Source organism: Saccopteryx leptura, chromosome 1 (genome assembly GCF_036850995.1).
Source record: "Saccopteryx leptura isolate mSacLep1 chromosome 1, mSacLep1_pri_phased_curated, whole genome shotgun sequence".
Classification (NCBI taxonomy): domain Eukaryota; kingdom Metazoa; phylum Chordata; class Mammalia; order Chiroptera; family Emballonuridae; genus Saccopteryx; species Saccopteryx leptura.
In genome coordinates, this window is record NC_089503.1 from 145,885,504 (window position 1) to 145,903,766 (window position 18,263).

Here is an 18,263-nt window from a genome sequence, read left to right on the forward strand (position 1 = left end):
TGATATTAACACTGTCGTATATTTTCTTTCTACTCTTTTGTATGTAATTTCTATAAAATTGGAGTGATTTTAATTAGTGGAACTATTGGAGAAGAGCAAGTGGTAGGCATCTTTAAAGATGCTTATTAAAAATAAAGATGGGCCATGGCCAGGTTGCTCAGTGGATAAAGTGTCCTCCCAGGGCACAGGTTCAATCCCCAGTCAGGGCATGTACAAGAAGCAATCAGTAAGTGCACAACTAGAAGGAACAACTAAGTGGAATAATGCCTCTCCCCTTCCCTGCCTTTCCCTCAAGTCAATGGAAAAAAAAAATGTTTTTTATTAATTTAGAAATAAAAAAGGTCAAGTGTTAAACAAGATTAGAGGCCCCACGTCAAGGTTATAAGTTTGATCCCCATCAGGGCACATGAAAGAAGCAATGAATGAGTGCGCAGTTAAGTGGACTTACGAAGTAGAATGGCGAGTTAATGATTCTCTCTCCCTCCCTTCCTTTCTCTCTTTTCCTCTCTTAAATCAATGGGAAAATTAAAAATAAAAAAAGAAACATTTTTGCTATGGTTTTCCACTGATGTGCTATGGTGATATATGGAGTCCTTGATGAATGTTGTTATTTAGGTGATTTGGAAGTCTTAGGCTGGTGTTGCACATGTTGTTCACATGGCAGTATCTAATGTAATTCAATCAGATTTCCTAAAGATGTGTGTTTTCTTTCAAGGTATTTTGATTACAACCATAGCCTCCAAGGGAGAATTGCAGAATTGGCCTGACCTCTTACCAAAACTCTGTAGTTTATTGGATTCTGAAGATTACAACACTTGTGAGGTAAAAATATTTGTTCTGTTACATTATTTTTATTGCCATATAAGCTTTGAAATTTTTTCTCTAAAAAATATCAGAGGAAAAAATGCAAAGCTTAAAGTTACCTTTTTGTTTTACATTATTGATCATTAGTCTTACTGTTTTCTAAGACTTAAGTTTTAAGACCTCTTTACTATGTTTCCTACAAGAAAATATCTTCTATATATGTATTTGAAAACTTTTCTTCGGAGTATATATATATGTAATAAACAGAAAGCCTGTTGTCAGTCTTAAACAGTTGATGTGGTATTTTTTGAAGATAGACTTAAAATTGACCAAATTCCCAGACCATAAGTATTTTTTAACTTCTATAAACTGATTTGTGCCTCCTTTTTTTTTTTTTTTTTTGATTTGTGCCTCTTATTATATGACATATCTGGTCTAGTTTAGTCATGCATTAATTATAATCTCTGATAGTTTCCCAATGATCAAATCAGTAGCAATCTTTCTATTTGGAGAGGTGAGGGACTCTGGATTTCTTCAACAATTTCTCACTGTTAACAGGTTCTTTAAGAATCTCATTATCTGGGCTTCCAGGTTGGATAGAACTCTGTTTTAAATACATAGAAACCATTTTAGGTGTTTTATATAAGGCAATGACTCCTCTTCCTCTCAAAAAAGAGCAAGGCTTGTAGTCAGGGCAGGCACAGGAAAGAAACCAGGTGGTCTTTTGACATGGCAGTTTGTTGCCAGATATGACTTGGGGAAGGGGAGGTTAGGACAGTTTGCAAAGGAATCTGTGGAAAAGATTCTACGGGGGAAAACAACCTGCATTCTCGTATATAAATATTCCAATAATGCCTTAGAAATACACTGATCCGATTACATAAAAACTAAAAAATATTTAGATAATATTTAGCAATTGGGTAACAGTATATTAAATTTAGGTAGTCCTGCCCTGGCCAGTTGGCTCAGTGGTAGAGCATTGGCCTAGCATGTGGATGTCCTGGGTTCAATTTCTTGTCAGGGCTCACAGGAGAAGCACCCATCTGCTTCTCCACTGCTCCTTCCTTCCTTCCTTTCTTCCTCCCTCCCTCCCTCGCTCCCTCCCTCCCTCCCTCCCTCCCTCCCTTTCTTTCTTCCTTCCTCCCTTCCTTCCTCCCTTCCTCCCTTCCTCCCTCCCTTCCTCCCTTCCTTCCTCCCTCCCTCCCCTCCCTTCCTTCCCTCCCTTCCCTCCCTCCTTCTCTCTTTATCTCTCTCTTTATCTCTCTTTCTCTTTTCCTCCTCTCCTGTAGCCATAGCTTAATTAGAGCAACTTGGCCCCTGGCACTGAAGATTGCTCCATGGCCTCTGCCTCAGGTGCTAAAAAATGGCTTCAGCTGCAACAGAGCTAGGGCTCCAGATGGGCTGAGCATCGCCCTCTAGTGGGCTTGCCAGGTGGATCCTGGTTGGAGTGCATGCGGGAATCTGTCTCTACCTCAGCCTCCCCTCCTCTCACTAAAAAAAAAAAAAATTGTTAATGCTTTTGTATAATGGTAATAACATAAAAGGAGATCAAAATTTTAAGGACTTTTCAAGAATAAAATTTAAAATGCAGTAGTTATGAAATTGTAGAGGAGCTAATATATTAGTTATACTTTAAAGAGACCGTATTTGTAAATTTACTATGGAAAATAGGTTTCAAGGTGCTGCATACTTTAAAACAGGGGTCCCCAAACTTTTTACACAAGGGGCCAGTTCACTGTCCCTCAGACCGTTGGAGGGCTGGACTATAAAAAAACTATGAACAAATCCCTATGCATGCTGCACATATCTTATTGTAAAGTAAAAAAACAAAACAGGAACAAATAAAATATTTAAAATAAAGAACAAGTAAAATTAAATCAACAAACTGACCAGTATTTCAATGGGAACTATGCTCCTCTCACTGACCACCAATGAAAGAGGTACCCCTTCCGGAAGTGTGGCGGGGGCCAGATAAATGGCCTCAGGGGTCCGCATGTGGCCCATGGCCATAGTTTGGGGACCCCTGCTTTAAAAGAAGTAAGGTATGTAAGTGGATGAGCTAACTGATAATATAGTTACATAGTATAGAAGAGTTCTAAGTTAGCCAATTTGGTGTAAAAATGGCTACAAAGAAATAGTTGCCAGTTTGAATTGCCTGCCTGACAGATTTTTGTCACCATTTCCCAATGCATAATTTATGTAAAATAATTTTTTAAAGATACTAAGGACCTCTTTTTCTCCTTCAAAAAGAGATAGTACAGTGGTTAAATACATTTAAATGTAAGTATAGGATAGAATTTTACAAACTGATACTATTTAAAAGAGAAAAATTAATGTTGACTTAAAATTGGCAAGAATATTTTAGAAGTTAGGTTTTTAATTATATATTACAATCTCTGCCAGCCAAAATACCTTCTCGTTCTAAGGTATTTAATGCTAAAATAAAAACATATTATTCTCTTTAAACTGAGATTTTAGATAACTCAATGGTATAATTATATTAAATTTACAAATTTTTGGTGAGAAAGCATTTTATGTGTGCTGAAAACATTAATTCTTACAAATTAGTCAATATTCCTCAATTTGCTTTTAATTAGTTCTAGTAATTTTAATGTCTTTTACAGGGAGCATTTGGTGCCCTACAGAAGATATGTGAAGATTCTGCTGAGATTTTAGATAGCGATGTTTTAGATCGTCCTCTCAACATCATGATTCCAAAATTTTTACAGTTCTTCAAGCACAGTAGTCCAAAAATAAGGTATCTATATAGCCAATATTAAGTTAGTTTATAAACTCTGTTATGAGCCTGACCACTTTTCTTGTTTTTTGTATTATCTAGTATTTTTGTAGCTAGCAAAATATGTTACATATTTCAAAAGGTGAATTTTGATAATTAAAATATACTCCTTAAAAAAAAAGCTCATGAAGTGTTGACTTTTTTGATGACATTGTCATAGAATATGATAATTTTTTACCTTCTACATGTAAAATTGCATTTGTAATGGTTTAACAGTCATGCTTTTAAAGTCCTTTGTGAAAGGCTTAAAACTCTGTGGTTGGGTTTTTGGTTTTTGTTTGTTTTTAATTTATGAATCTTGACAAATACATGTACCTTCATTTGTAGCTGTGTTATAAAAGTTCTTCCAGTATGATATCTAAATTATTAAGTAATTTAGTTTAAGGGGGATTACATTTACTTAAAAGAAACATTTTAATCCTGAAGATGGAAGGACTTTTGAGTGTACTCTGAAACCATATAGTAGACCAGGTTGGCCAGTCCTGAAGGTTACCTGGTCTGTTTTGTTCTTTTTTTCTCTAGTTCCTTAAACACTGCCTAGCATATAGTTTTTGAAATATTATATTTAAAATATTAAATTAACCTTTGATTAGTTTTGTTATCAGTGGTCCTAGCATGCTGTAATTATTATGGATGCCTTTTTCACATTGTTGAAGTGTGTAAGACTCTTAACTTCACCAAAAGATCTTTCTCCAGTTACGTATTTTCTTTCTAACTTGAATTAGCTTTTTGTTTCTGTGGAACAGTCATTTGATTCTTGTTTTTTTACATTTGTTGGTGCTTCATGCTTTTATATAGAATAATCAAATATATTATTATGTAAAGTAGAAATTACATAGTTCTTAGAGACTTCAGAGATATCCAATAGAATGAATGTTAGTGTATAAGCTCTGTTAGTTCAGATGCCCTAAATTTCAAGCTGTATTCCAGAGGGTAAATTGGGAGTCTTTTTTCTTGCTTAAATTTACTATTTAGTTCATACTCTTTTACCTTGATTTAATTTTACTTTTCCTCTTAAGTGGTACCTAATCCAGTGTTAAACTCACAGTGGAAACTTAATAGATGCTTACTTGTGGTCAGATAAACATTTTCAAAGTAAAATTTTACCATTCCTGGTATAGGTAACTAGGTGGTGGGGTTCATGTTCCCTAGGAAGTCTTCCTCTTTTAACATTTCAACTGAGGTGTGAAAAAAAGTGTGGTGATTTGCATACTTCTAAGAAATTTACTTTTTTGTGACCAATTTGTAGCAATTAAAAGAAAAAAACCCTGAAAACATATTACTGGTAATTGGTACACTATTACTGGATATAAAATTTTCTTTTGTGATTTTAATACATGGTTTTAAAACTTAACTAGGTGGAGTTCAGTAATACAGAAATGTTTCCATTCAGTAAATGCTGATTACCACTCATTTGAAATTCTGTTGTACATAATGTTAGTTTATTTTAATGTATACTTGGGTAAATATATCTTTTACATATTTTAGCTATGCACTAAACATATCTTCCATCTTTATGTAGTTTTATTCTATGTAATTATTTAACACCTTATTAATACAGTTTATTTAACTGGTGTTTACGATGAGTGTTTTTCCCTCTCATAGTAACTGTTAGGACTTTGAGAATTTAGAATGAGGCAGACAAATAGGTTTTTTTGTTGTTTTAGTGAGAGAAACGGAGACTGAGAGGGAGACAGAAAGGGACAGATAGAGACAGACAGGAAGCGAGAGAGATGAAAAGCATCAGTTCTTCGTTGTTGCTCCTTAGTTGTTCCCTTATTGCTTTCCAATATGTGCCTTGATGGGGGCAGGGGGAGGTTCAGCTAGCCAGTGACCCCTTGCTCAAGCCAGCGACCATGCGGTCATATTTATGATCTCACACTCAAGCCAGCGACCTCATGGTTTTGAACCTGGGTCCTCTGCATCCCAGGCTGATGCTTTATCCACCGTGCCACCTCCTGGTCACACAATACGGTTTTATCCATTGCCTAAGCAATTTAAAAATCGGAGCCATTTAATTTTTTTTTTAATGATTACTAAGGTACTCAAATTGGGTTGTGTTTCTTAGCTTATACATTCTCATTTCCCACTTCTGTTTAGTTTTTAGTTATTTACTAGTTATTTTCAATAATCACTCAAATCCAAAACCAATAATAAAAGCAAAGACTGAAATCTAATCTCATCTTTATCCTCTTGGAATTTTAAAATATATAATTATATTGATCTTTGTTTTTAATATTATAAAAAGTATTATACTGAATTTAATCTTTGATTTCTTAAATTTAATGTTATGTTGCTAAGATTCATCCATATTGTGTCACTATATTTGTTTTGACTGCTATATATTATTCCTTTTGCATGAAAAGTACACTATTTATGTATCATTTTCCCCCACCATGGCCTTCAGTGGCTTCCAGGTTATTGTGGGTAGTGCTGCTGAAAACATTTATATGCTTGTCTCTTTGCAAGAGTTTCTCTTAGGAAGACATAAGATCTGGGAAAGGAATTTTTGTGACAGTCTTATCAATGAATAATTCAAAGAAATAACACCAAACTTTTACAAAATGATGGATCAGTTGCACTCTTGTTAACAAAGCAAAGGATTTCCTGGGTATACATATTAGTATTGTCACAGATTCTCATTTTTGCCTATCAAATAAATATGGTATTTCATTTTGGTCTTGATGGTTTACTTCTGTACCTAATCACGTTGAACATCTCAGCATATGTTTGTTGGCTGTACATGATGACTCTTGTCTTTTTTTTCTATTGGGTTATTAGAAGAGAGGGCACACAGGACAAATACTAATTGTTAAGCAATAAAATTTCATGGTAAATACTATGGAAAATGAGAATTAGGTCTTAGTGATTCAGAAGTATTTTGTATAGAGGTTTTCTATACAGGTTACATTTGTGCAAACCCTGAACAAAGTAAGTCTTTGCAAGGTCAAGGTGAAGATGGGGGAACAGACAGTGCAAAGGCCCTAGAGCAGGGTTCGGGAACCTTTTTGGCTGAGAGAGCCATGAACACCACATATTTTAAAATGTAATTCCATGAGAGCCATACAACGACCCGTGTACATTACGCAAAATCCAATAAAAATTTGGTGTTGTCCCGGAGGACAGCTGTGATTGGCTCCAGCCACCCGCAACCATGAACATGAGCGGTAGGAAATGAATGGATTGTAATACATGAGAATGTTTTATATTTTTAACATTATTTTTTTTATTAAAGATTTGTCTGCAAGCCAGATGCAGCCATCAAAAGAGCCACATCTGGCTCGCGAGCCATAGGTTCCCGACCCCTGCCCTAGAGTTAGGAACTAGCCTTTTAGAGTGACAAAAGAAAAAAATATTGTAACATAGTAGGGAATGCAGTTAGGGGGTAGAGAGTAACCAAAATTATAATGTCAGGGCCAGTAGTCAGCATACTGACCCATGGGGCCAAATCCAGCCATGACCATGACCTGTGAACTAAGAATGATTTTAGGTAGTGCCATTAAAAATTGCTGTGTAACCGAATTGTGTGCGTCACAACACATAGACTATAGACCAGGGGTCCCCAAACTTTTTACACAGGGGGCCAGTTCACTGTCCCTCAGACCACTGGAGGGTCAGACTATAAAAAAAACTGAACAAATCCCTATGCACACTGCACATATTTTATTTTAAAGTAAAAAAACCAAAACGGGAACAAATACAATATTTAAAACAAAGAACAAGTAAATTTAAATCAACAAACTGACCAGTATTTCAATGGGAACTATGCTCCTCTCACTGACCACCAATGAAAGAGGTGCCCCTTCCGGAAGTGCGGTGGGGGCCGGATAAATGGCCTCGGGGCCGCATGCGGCCCGCGGGCCGTAGTTTGGGGACCACTGCTATAGACGGTTCCCTTTTTAGTTTCAAAAGGAGTGTATGTTCCTTAAGTCTATAGGTAAATAAATTCCCATAATTCCTCATTCAACCTCCCTTTCTTCAGAGGTATCCACTATTAAAAATGTACACATCCTTCCAGACACTTTTTTTTATAGAAGCAGTAATGCTCTGCAGCCTGCATTTTTCACTTAATATATTAATCATATTCTTTCTGTGTTAATACATACAGAAATTTGACTCATTCTTTTTAGGGTGTGTTTGTGTGTGACTATATACCATAATAATTTTACAGAGGAATGGTTTCTATGAATAGAAAAAAATGCTATAAGCTTATGTTAAATTTTATATTTTGTTTCTAGATCTCACGCTGTTGCATGTGTCAATCAGTTTATCATCAGTAGGACTCAAGCTCTGATGTTGCACATTGACTCTTTTATTGAGGTAAGATTTAATGACAAAGAATCTGAAGGCACAGGGTATAAGCCTTTACATTATCAAGATGTTCTATGACTTTAAGGGTAACAAAGTATAATGAAACCAGTTTCACCATAAGCTAATTGATTGAAACAAGAGTCAGATTCCTACCACATCTCATCAATGTTGTAATGAAATGATGTTCCTCAAGGACCTTCTGTATTTCAAGTTTTTCATTGGGTTTCGTTTATAAAATTAGAGGTGTCAGAGGAGAAAACTGACTCTTAAATCTTAAGCATTTCTAAAGACACTTTTAACCTTTGAATAAAAGCAGAAAGACAAGAAAGAGCTTAATTTTCTGGTTGTGAACCCTAGGCAGTAGAATTCCTTTTCAGAACTTCCTCTACTTGATAACAGTAATTGTGAAAAGATTAAGTTTCTTGACTACTTAATTCTATTTCTATTCAGCTGTTTTTTAAAAAAGCCTTCAGAGGGCATATTTCTGTAAGAAAATTATAAGGAGGGGGGATTTTTTTTCCTCCTTTTTCAAGTGAGAGGAGGGGCAGTAGAGAGACAGACTCCCGCATTAACCCCGATCAGAATCCACCCAGTAGCCCTGGCTGGTTGGCTCAGCGGTAGAGTGTCAGCCTGGTGTGCGGGGGACCCGGGTTCGATTCCCGGCCAGGGCACATAGGAAAAGCGCCCATTTGCTTCTCCACCCCCACCCCCTCCTTCCTCTCTGTCTCTCTCTTCCCCTCCCGCAGCCAAGGCTCCATTGGAGCAAAGATGGCCCGGGCGCTGGGGATGGCTCCTTGGCCTCTGCCCCAGGCGCTAGAGTGGCTCTGGTCGCGGCAAAGCGACGCCCCGGAGGGGCAGAGCATCGCCCCTGGTGGGCGTGCCAGGTGGATCCCGGTCGGGCGCATGCGGGAGTCTGTCTGACTGTCTCTCCCCGTTTCCAGCTTCAGAAAAATACAAGAAAAAAAAAAGCACCCAGCAACCCCCATCTGGGGCCATACTCGCAACTGAGCTATTTTTAGCACCTGAGGCAGAGGCTCTGTGGAGCCATCCTCAGTGCCCAGGGCTAGTATGCTCTAACCAATCAAGCCACGGCTGCAGGAGAAGGAAAGAGAGAAAAGGGAAAGGGGGAGGAGTGAGGAAGCAGACGGTTGCTTCTCCTGTGTGCCCTGACCAGGAATCGAACCCTGGATGGACATCCGCACATCAGGCCGATACTCTACCACTCAGCCAGTTGGCCAGAGCTTTTTTTTCTCTTTTACTGCGTACCTACTATGAATCAGGCACCATGTTTGGTGCAGAGATATGTAAATAAATTTTATACTTCAAGGTATTTTCAGTCTAGTTTGATAATAGAGGGTAGTGGATAATACTAGAGACCTGGAGCAAGACTGGTTGGGTTCATGTTCCACCCATCTCCACAGCGTAGAATCTGTTAACCTTTGGCACCTTAATGAATGGATCATTATACATTTACTGTAAATAAATTGAAACAGTGCCTGCATAGAGTAAGCATATGTTAGCTACTGCTATTATTATTTTTAGACGTTGTAATTATAATAGTATTTCCTCTTAATGTTCAACAGCTTAAGGAAGTTAGGATGAACATGACATACCAGCATCTTGTACAGAAATATAATTTAGAAAGAAGAAATTAAATTCTTTCAGAAAATAAAAGTATCATATGACCATATTCCACAATTGGAGCAAGAACATTTCTCACCATTTTAAAATATTTTCCATTAGTGTTATATGTCATATTGACATTTCTCTGCTACCTGATTATCATAAGAGTCAACCAGTTTTCCATCCTACAAGAGCAGTAAACCTTTAGAGGAGGTGCCTGACACATAGTAGGCCCCCAGTAACTACAGTATTTGGTCAATGGTGGATTAATTCTTTTCTTCAGTTGTCAGTGTTTTTATCAGGGGCTACTATCATGTCTGTGAAGTTTAACATCATGAATCAGAAGTGGATTGGTTACTGACATACATCTATAACCTACTTTGACAAAGCTGGGTGTTCATTTAAGACAACATCAAATTTATTGAAGGATATATATTTCACATATAAAGCAGCACCTGTTGGATAAACAGTATTTTTCTCTGACCTTGTAAACTATCTGATTAAAGACAACTACAGAGTTTCGAAAACATCAGAGACTTGGAGGAAATCAAGATTTTTAAAATGCTAGGAACAGGAACAGTACTTCACATACTGTCACATTTGTTATTTCAACTTTTTCATTGTGTCTCACCTCTCTTGTAATAAGCTTTCAGGTTCATCTATTGGGAGATGTTTTTGTGATCTGGGGAAAGACAGGGCTCATTAGATTTTATTTTTTCAATGATCTTTTTACTGCTTTTAATGAATGTGTGCACTTCTATATAAAGTGTATAGAATCTCAGGAGTGAGATGGGGAAGGTTTATTGTTTTTTTCTTCTCATCTTCTACTTGCGACTTCTATAAGAGAGAACTTGTTCTTCTAGTGGGGGCTTGTTGGTATAGTATAATGAGTGTGGACTTATTCATGATTCCATGAAGACCAAATTCAGATTCCCCACTGGCTAGCAAGTTACATAACATCTAAACTTCCATGTGTTTATCTACAAAATTGAATAATAACATCTTGTAGTTGTAAGGATTAAACTAAGTAGTCTGTATTCATTCAGACTTCTTTTTTTTTAACCTTGTAGAGAAATTGTTAAGAAGAGTATGAGATTGATTGGTTTTACTATTTTTTTCAATAGTTGACCTGGTGAACAATGCAGCTTAGGGTTAATTTTTAGAAACTCAGGATATATAATTTCCCAATTATTGATGCTTTTAATAGAACTTGCACCTCTTACCACCTTAAGAATCAGAGCTGGGTCTTACCTGACTAGATGGTGGCGCAGTGGATAGAGTGTTGGCCTAGGATGCTGAGGACCCAGGTTCGAAACCCCGAGGTTGTTGCTTGAGCACAGGGTCACTTGAGCCCAGAGGTCGTTGCGTTGAGCCAGGGTCACTCCTTTGAGCAAGGGGTCGCTGGCTCAGCTGGAGGACCCCCCCACCCCATCAAGGCACATACGAAAAAGCAGTCAATGACAACTAGGGTGTCGTAACAAGGAATTGATGCTTATCTCTCCCTGTCTGTTTCTATCTGTCCCTGTCTCTCTCTCTAAAAAGAAAAAAAATCATCTGGTTCTTATTTAAATGTTACCAACTTGCAGATTACTAGTTATTATTTATAAACCTTTGTAACGTATTGGAATATTTAACTAGAAAAAAATTTTGTGTGCTTTAGAATCTCTTTGCATTGGCTGGGGACGAAGAACCAGAGGTACGGAAAAATGTGTGCCGGGCACTCGTGATGTTGCTGGAAGTTCGAATGGATCGCCTGCTTCCTCACATGCATAATATAGTTGAGGTAACACAGGCAATTTAAAGGTTCTCTCGTTGTCTTTCCCTCAAGAAAAATCTTGGTCACAAAGTGTATAGTGTGAAACTACTGTTTTCTAATATTATTTAACACATTTGGGGGGGAGGGACTAAAAATTTATGGTTGTCTTAAATGATGTTATCTTTATAGTGATTTTTTTCATGAGATTTAAGATGTTTTAAGACTGATTGATTTTATTATTTTATTGATTGCTTTTATTAAGATATTTTAAAAAGGAAAACTTATTTAAAGTAATAGGTAGCTTTTTTTAACCAGGATAACTGGGAAATATTTAGATTATTTGTGTTTGCTAGGTATGGGTTAGGCTAAATGATCAATAAACTGGTAGATTAAGTGGCATGTTCTTGTGTGATTAAGACTTCTACCCATTACTGGTAAAACTGATCAACTTATGGTTTATGTTAACAATGATATTTCTGAGTAGAAAATACATAACCATTATAGTTCAAACAAACTATTTAGATTTTAAAATGTGATTTAAATAATTTTACTAGGAAATTTTAAGTATATTGCTAACAGTTCAACAGTTCAGCCATGTTTAAAGGAAAAAAACTAAATAAAAGCAAGATGTAATTATTATTACTAGAACAAAATTATTTGCAGGTGAATTAAATAGTGTGTATCTATACTGCTCACAAATATCAGGGGATATTTTATCCTTTCATATTTATTTAGAAATATCTCCCTAATTTTTGTGAGCAGTATAGTTCCTCCATTTCACTTCCAGAGGCCCATATGGTATGGAGAGGGAAAAATCTCTTTTTAAAGGATGAGGTCTAAGACCTGGTAAAAGAAGACTGGCATCCATGATGTGCGGCAACTCCTTTTCTAAAACATTAGGTAGAGATAAGCACATGCAGCAGTGAGATACGGAGATAAAAGTTTCTCTGAGCAGCCTATTCTCTTAATTGCTTAGTAGAATCAGGTGGAGTTGGTTGAAAGTTTAGTGCGAGAGTTGGAGTCAATGAGAAAGTTAAAAAAGACAGTTTTATCATTTGCTATGGCCAGTCACAGCTGGGGAGCCCAATTTATAATGCTGTAGTTCTTCAGCAATACTCATTGTAGTAGTAGGATATGGTATGGAATGTAATAGGGATTGTTGGCCTGTCCCACTGTTGTCTTGCCATATTTTGCCATGTAAGATGTTTCAGGCAGAGGATACGAAGAATTCATCAAGTTTCAGGTATATTGGAAAATCATGTGTGACTTTATTTTGTTTTTGCATGTAAGGGGTTTTAAAGAGTAAAGATTAGACAGTATGCCTGAGGATAGATTTGGGGTCAGAAGTTCCTCCAGGTAAGAGTGATTTTAGCTTGGTATGTTCACAGGCCTTGATAAACCTATTTTGTTGGAAACTACAGATTGCAGTTGCGCTGAGAAACGTCACTATTTCTTTCCAAATTAAAAAAATAACATTTGTATTGGTGTTTATATATATATACATACATATATATGTTTATGTCTATATATGGCTTTAACATGAGAAGCATATACTTTCAAGAGACAGCTTAAGTAGTTATTAAAATGATTCATTTTAAGGAAGATTTAATGGAGTTTTTTTCATTTTGCTGTTCACCTTTCTAAAAATCTTAGTTTTATAAAACAAAATATATCCAAGCAGAAACAGCTAAACAGTGCACACATTGAACACTTTTCATCAGGCAGCATTCTAAAGCAGCAGTTAAGTTGGGCCGCATTTTAAAATTAACTAGGAAGCTATTCTTTTTTTTTTCTTTTTTTTAATTAAACCTAGGTTGAAAATCAGTATAAAGTGCAAAGGACTATTGCTGAAATAGGATGAGGTTTATTTTAATTGTATGATTTTAACTTATTAATATTAAATGTCCTTTGTTTATAGTACATGCTACAGAGGACCCAAGATCAAGATGAAAATGTGGCTTTAGAAGCCTGTGAATTTTGGCTCACTTTGGCTGAGCAACCAATATGCAAAGATGTACTCGTAAGGCACCTTCCTAAGTAAGTGCTACTTCTTATGAATGCTACCTTGTTCTTAATTTAACAGTGTTTCCTCATTTTATATTTTTAGGTCATATTCCTCTATCATGGGAGAGTTAAGTTCTAAAGAAGTCAAACTTAATTTTATTATTAGTATAAGTAAACATTTTTCAAGAATCAACTATGTTTTTTTTAATTACATGAGTGGTTTATTCTAAATCATATTTAATTTTGGATAATTGATAGCACAGTGTTTTTTGTTTGTTTTAAATAATCTTTGTAATTTGATCATGGACTCTGGTGGTTTTTTCCCCAAAGTAAATGATTTCCCTCAATTTATGCTGCTATGGAATTTTGGTTAAGCTATTGTTAGGCTATTTTATAACACAATGAATACTGTTCGATATTTTTGGGTTTTAATTTTTTTTTCCGTTTTATTGAGATAATTAACATAAAACATTGTATTAGTTCAATACAGCATTTAGCAGTAGTTAGTGCTTAAAAATCTGTTTATACTATTTTGTGGTTTGCTTTTTTCAGTTACTTGAATGTTGTGACCTTTCCTCCATGTCATTAGTCTTTAAACTTTGAGTACTATTTTATCATAGTGTACAAACCATGTATATGTGATAGACTGCTCTTCTGTTGAATAATTTAAGTTGTTTAGACCTTTCTTTTTTTTTAATCAAATAATCCTGGAGTATCTTTCTTTGTCCATAAGTGGTTGTTTCTTTCAGGTAGAATTCCTAAATCTGATTTTTACCAAGGACAAAGGGCATTTCAGGATTCTTGATAAGTATTCCAAATTGTTCTCTTAGTGAAGTTACGCAGATGTACATCCCACCAGCAGTGTCCCATTTTATCACAACTACCAGCCATTAATTATACTTTCTCTAGTCTTAGCCATCTGGATGAGCAAAGAACAAAACCACTTGTTTTAATACGTTGTGCTATTATTGGAATCATAGTTTTTTAGATGTTCACAGTACTTGGATGTTCTTGTTTTCATATAGCCAGTCAACCTCTTTTTCTTTTCCAGTGAATTCTTTTTCCACCAGCAAAGCAGCAATTCCACCTATATTTTATTCTAGTCTGTCTGGAATTTATTTGGAAGTCAAGTACAGCATCATGTGCTTAATGAATTTTTTTCATTTAGGAAATCCATGTATAGTGTATTACTCTTCATTTTTTCCCTAACTTATAATACCATCTTTATGATAGGATCATATAAAACAATATTATTTTTTATAAACACTGACAAGCTATTAATGAAAACCTAAGCTCTATAACATTAGGAAAATTGATGATACACAATGATAACTAGGTACTCTTACTCCGTCATTACACTAATAAAACCTAAACATTCTAAAAGCAAACAGGTCTTTGGTAGTGGCAGGCTAAAAAAATCAATACTTCAAATATTAAACAATTCAAACCAGTCATAACTGGGTTTGATTTATTCTTAGTTGAAAATAATGCATTGTGAGGATGGGAGAATACCAACATCAGTCTGATGCTGAGATAAAAAACATGATAAAAGAATGTTTCTCCTGCTTCTGTTAACCAGACTTATTTAGCATGAGCAAAAAATGTTTGCTTAGGAATCAAAATTGTGTATGTAATGATGTATCCTATGTTGCTATAAGCTCACATAGAAAGCATTAATGTAATAAGAGGTGAAGGACATAAAATTCTTTTATCTGTTTTTGGACTAGGTGAGTCCATTCTGCTTTTTAGCCAGTACTGTACTCTTTTATTTTTTTATTTTTTTATTTTTTTTTTTGTATTTTTCTGAAGCTGGAAATGGGGAGAGACAGTCAGACAGACTCCCGCATGCGCCCGACCGGGATCCACCCGGCCTGCCCACCAGGGGGCGATGCTCTGCCCCTCCGGGGCGTCGCTCTGCCACGACGAGAGCCACTTTAGCACCTGGGGCAGAGGCCAAGGAGCCATCCCCAGCGCCCGGGCCATCTTTGCTCCAATGGAACCTTGGCTGCGGGAGGGGAAGAGAGTGACAGAGAGGAAGGAGGGGGGGGTGGAGAAGCAAATGGGCGCTTCTCCTATGTGCCCTGGCCGGGAATCGAACCCGGGTCCCCCGCACGCCAGGCCGACGCTCTACCGCTGAGCCAACCGGTCAGGGCCTCTTTTATTTTTTTAAGTGAGAGAGGGACAGACAGGAAGGGAGAGATAAGAAGCATCAACTTGAACCTGACCAGATGGTGGCATAGTGGATTGTCAGACTGGGATGCAGAGGACCCAGGTTTGAAGCCCTGAGATCACCGGCTTGAGCGTGGAGTCGCTGGCTTGAGTCTGGGATTATAGACATGACCCCATGGACGCTGGCTTGAGCAAGGGGTCACTCACTCTGCTGCAGGCCCCACACACACCCCCAGCAAGGCACATATGAGAAAGCAATCAGTGAACAACTAAGGAGCTGCAACAAATAATTTATGCGTCTTATCTCTCTCCCTGCCTGCCTGTCTGTCCCTCTCTCTTTCCCTCTCTCTTGTCACAAAAAAAAAAAAAAAAAAAAGCATCAACTTGTTGTGGCACTTTAGTTGTTCATTGATTGTATTCTCATACGTGCCTTGATGGGGGGTGGGGGGCTCCAGCCAAGCCAGTGAACCTGCGCTCAAGCTGGTTAGACTGCACAAGGCAGCAACTTGGATTTTTGACCCTGGGTCCTCAGTGTCCCAGGTCAACTCTATCCACTGCACCACCACCTAGTCAGGTGCCAGTACTGTATTCTTGATTATTAAACATTTAATAATATATTTTATTTGGTAAAACAGGTCTTCATTTCTTTTTGACTTTTCCCAAATTTGTTCTTGTATATTAATATCTCCTGGGGCTGTTGTGTGTATTAACTTATGAAAAACAATTTAATGCCCAGCACATATTTCAGTTAAACATTTATTGTTGGTATTAATTAACATCACTGCTTTTCTGTGATGTTGCATTAAAATTTTTCTTTTTGTTTTCAATTGCTACCTGAGACTTCAGGAAGAAGCATCCTTAACAATTACCGTATTTCTCCACATCTAAGATGCACCTTAATTTGGGGGCCCAAATTGGGGGGGAAATGTATTACATAAAGTTATTGAACTCAAGTTTTATTGATCATAAAATGTATACAACTCCTCATCTGTGGAAATGCAAGTAAAAAGATCTACAACCACTGTATAAGACGCACCCAGTTTTTAGACCCCAAATTTTTCAGAAAAGGGTGCGTCTTATACATAGGGGAATACGGTAGATCTATTAAAAATAGTGGACTGCCTTCATGATTAGATTCATCAGATATGTCATATTTCATATTGTCAAAGTTAATTCCCGTATTAACTTTCCAGCCTCTTTTTTTTTTTTTTTTAGATTTTATTTATTGATCTTAGAGAGAGGTTGGAGAGAGAAAGAGAGAAAGGCAAGGGGGGAGGGAGGTGCAGGAAGCATCAAGGCACAGTTGCTTCTTAGGCCAGGGGTCTCGGATTGGTGACCTCAGCATTCCAGGTCAATGCCTTATCCACTGTACCACCACAGGTCAGGCTCCGGCCTCATTTTTTTTTTACTTGCCTGATTTGATCAGTCCCTTTTTTCCTGCACATCTCTTTATTCTTCCTCTATTTGGCACAAACATCACGATCTACAAATTAGCTTACTGACTGTAAATTTCCAACTACACTGAATTTCCCCTACTCTGGATTAATTTTAACTGTTTTTGCTTCTTGTTAAATACTGTTGGGGAAAATGACACTGCCAGGAAGATTGATGGCTATAGAAATCCATGGTCTTCAGACCCTGCATACTATCTACCAGTTATTTTTATTCTAGATCAGCTTTTATTTTCCTTTCACCAGAGTAGCTATTTCAAACCTTTGTCACTCTTCTGAAGTTTTCTTCATTCATTTTGAGCACTTCTGCTTTATTGAGAAACAAGTGACTGTTCATCTTGCCCCCCAAACTTACAGATACATTTTTATATGAGTTGTCCTCTTCTTAATCAGTCTTTCTATTTATGGTCTTCCATAGCATAATTTTTTTTTTTATCCTCCAGGACCTCACTCCATCAGATAGGTATATTCTCTTGTTTAACTTTCTCTTCTCTGTTGCCTCTTTCTCTATGACTTTTTAACTTGCTACAGTCTATTCCATCTTTAAAAGATTCAAGGAATAGATGGGGTTCATTGTCTTCACTTTTTTACCTCACTTTATGTAAATTCTTCAATATTTCCAATCTGCCATCTCTCTTCACCAGTTTTCTGAATTGATTATAAATGATTTAACTGTTGGTGATCCAAATTAATCCAGTTCTGCAAAATGCCTATAGCTTACAAAATACTGTTTTGTGTCATCATAAATTTTATCAAGGTATGTTGTACTTTCCATCATGTTAAGCTATTAATCTTTCTATTTTAGACTTAGACTTTGAACATACAGGAAAGTTTGGCTGGCCCACATTTTTACACATATCCAGAAAATTTTAAATTCTACTGCTTTTATAGTATTTTCTTATTAGTATTTTTTTAGTTAATGAGGATTTATAACATTATCTCATTGGTAGTAGAGATACACTCAAAATTGTTTTCGTATATATTTATTTAATTGATGTTAAAATACACAACTATTTGAAGTAAGACCTCAACAAAGACTGAAGACATTAAAGAGTGATAGTTGCTTACATCTGGTCTAGGGAAAGAAAATTATCTTCTGAGTCATACCAAACTGGTTTTGAATTCTGACTCTCCTATTTACTTAAAACTCAGGAGCTTATGGAAATAATATAATCTCCCTGAGCCTTGGTTTACTTGTCTGTTAAATGGGAGATCATAATACTTTTCTCACTAGGTTCTAAGGAGGGTACTTATTGTAAGCCCACAGCTGGCACTCATGAGTTTGAGTTTCCTTGCTCATACTTTTCCCAAGCCACCCAGAACAATTAAAGGTAGAATTTGAAAGCAT

The 18,263-nt window shown here is 36.6% G+C and overlaps 1 protein-coding gene across 2 annotated transcripts in view; it reads left to right on the plus strand.

Annotated features, from left to right (window-relative positions):
* TNPO1 (transportin 1) overlaps positions 1-18,263 on the plus strand; it is a 103,590-nt gene that overhangs the window by 52,392 nt on the left and 32,935 nt on the right. For both annotated transcript variants that reach the window (XM_066376980.1, XM_066376991.1), the window contains exons 5-9: positions 716-822; positions 3,429-3,562; positions 7,840-7,921; positions 11,196-11,318; positions 13,210-13,328. In XM_066376980.1, coding sequence (XP_066233077.1) covers positions 716-822; positions 3,429-3,562; positions 7,840-7,921; positions 11,196-11,318; positions 13,210-13,328 — 565 coding nt within the window. The remainder of the gene's footprint in view (positions 1-715; positions 823-3,428; positions 3,563-7,839; positions 7,922-11,195; positions 11,319-13,209; positions 13,329-18,263) is intronic.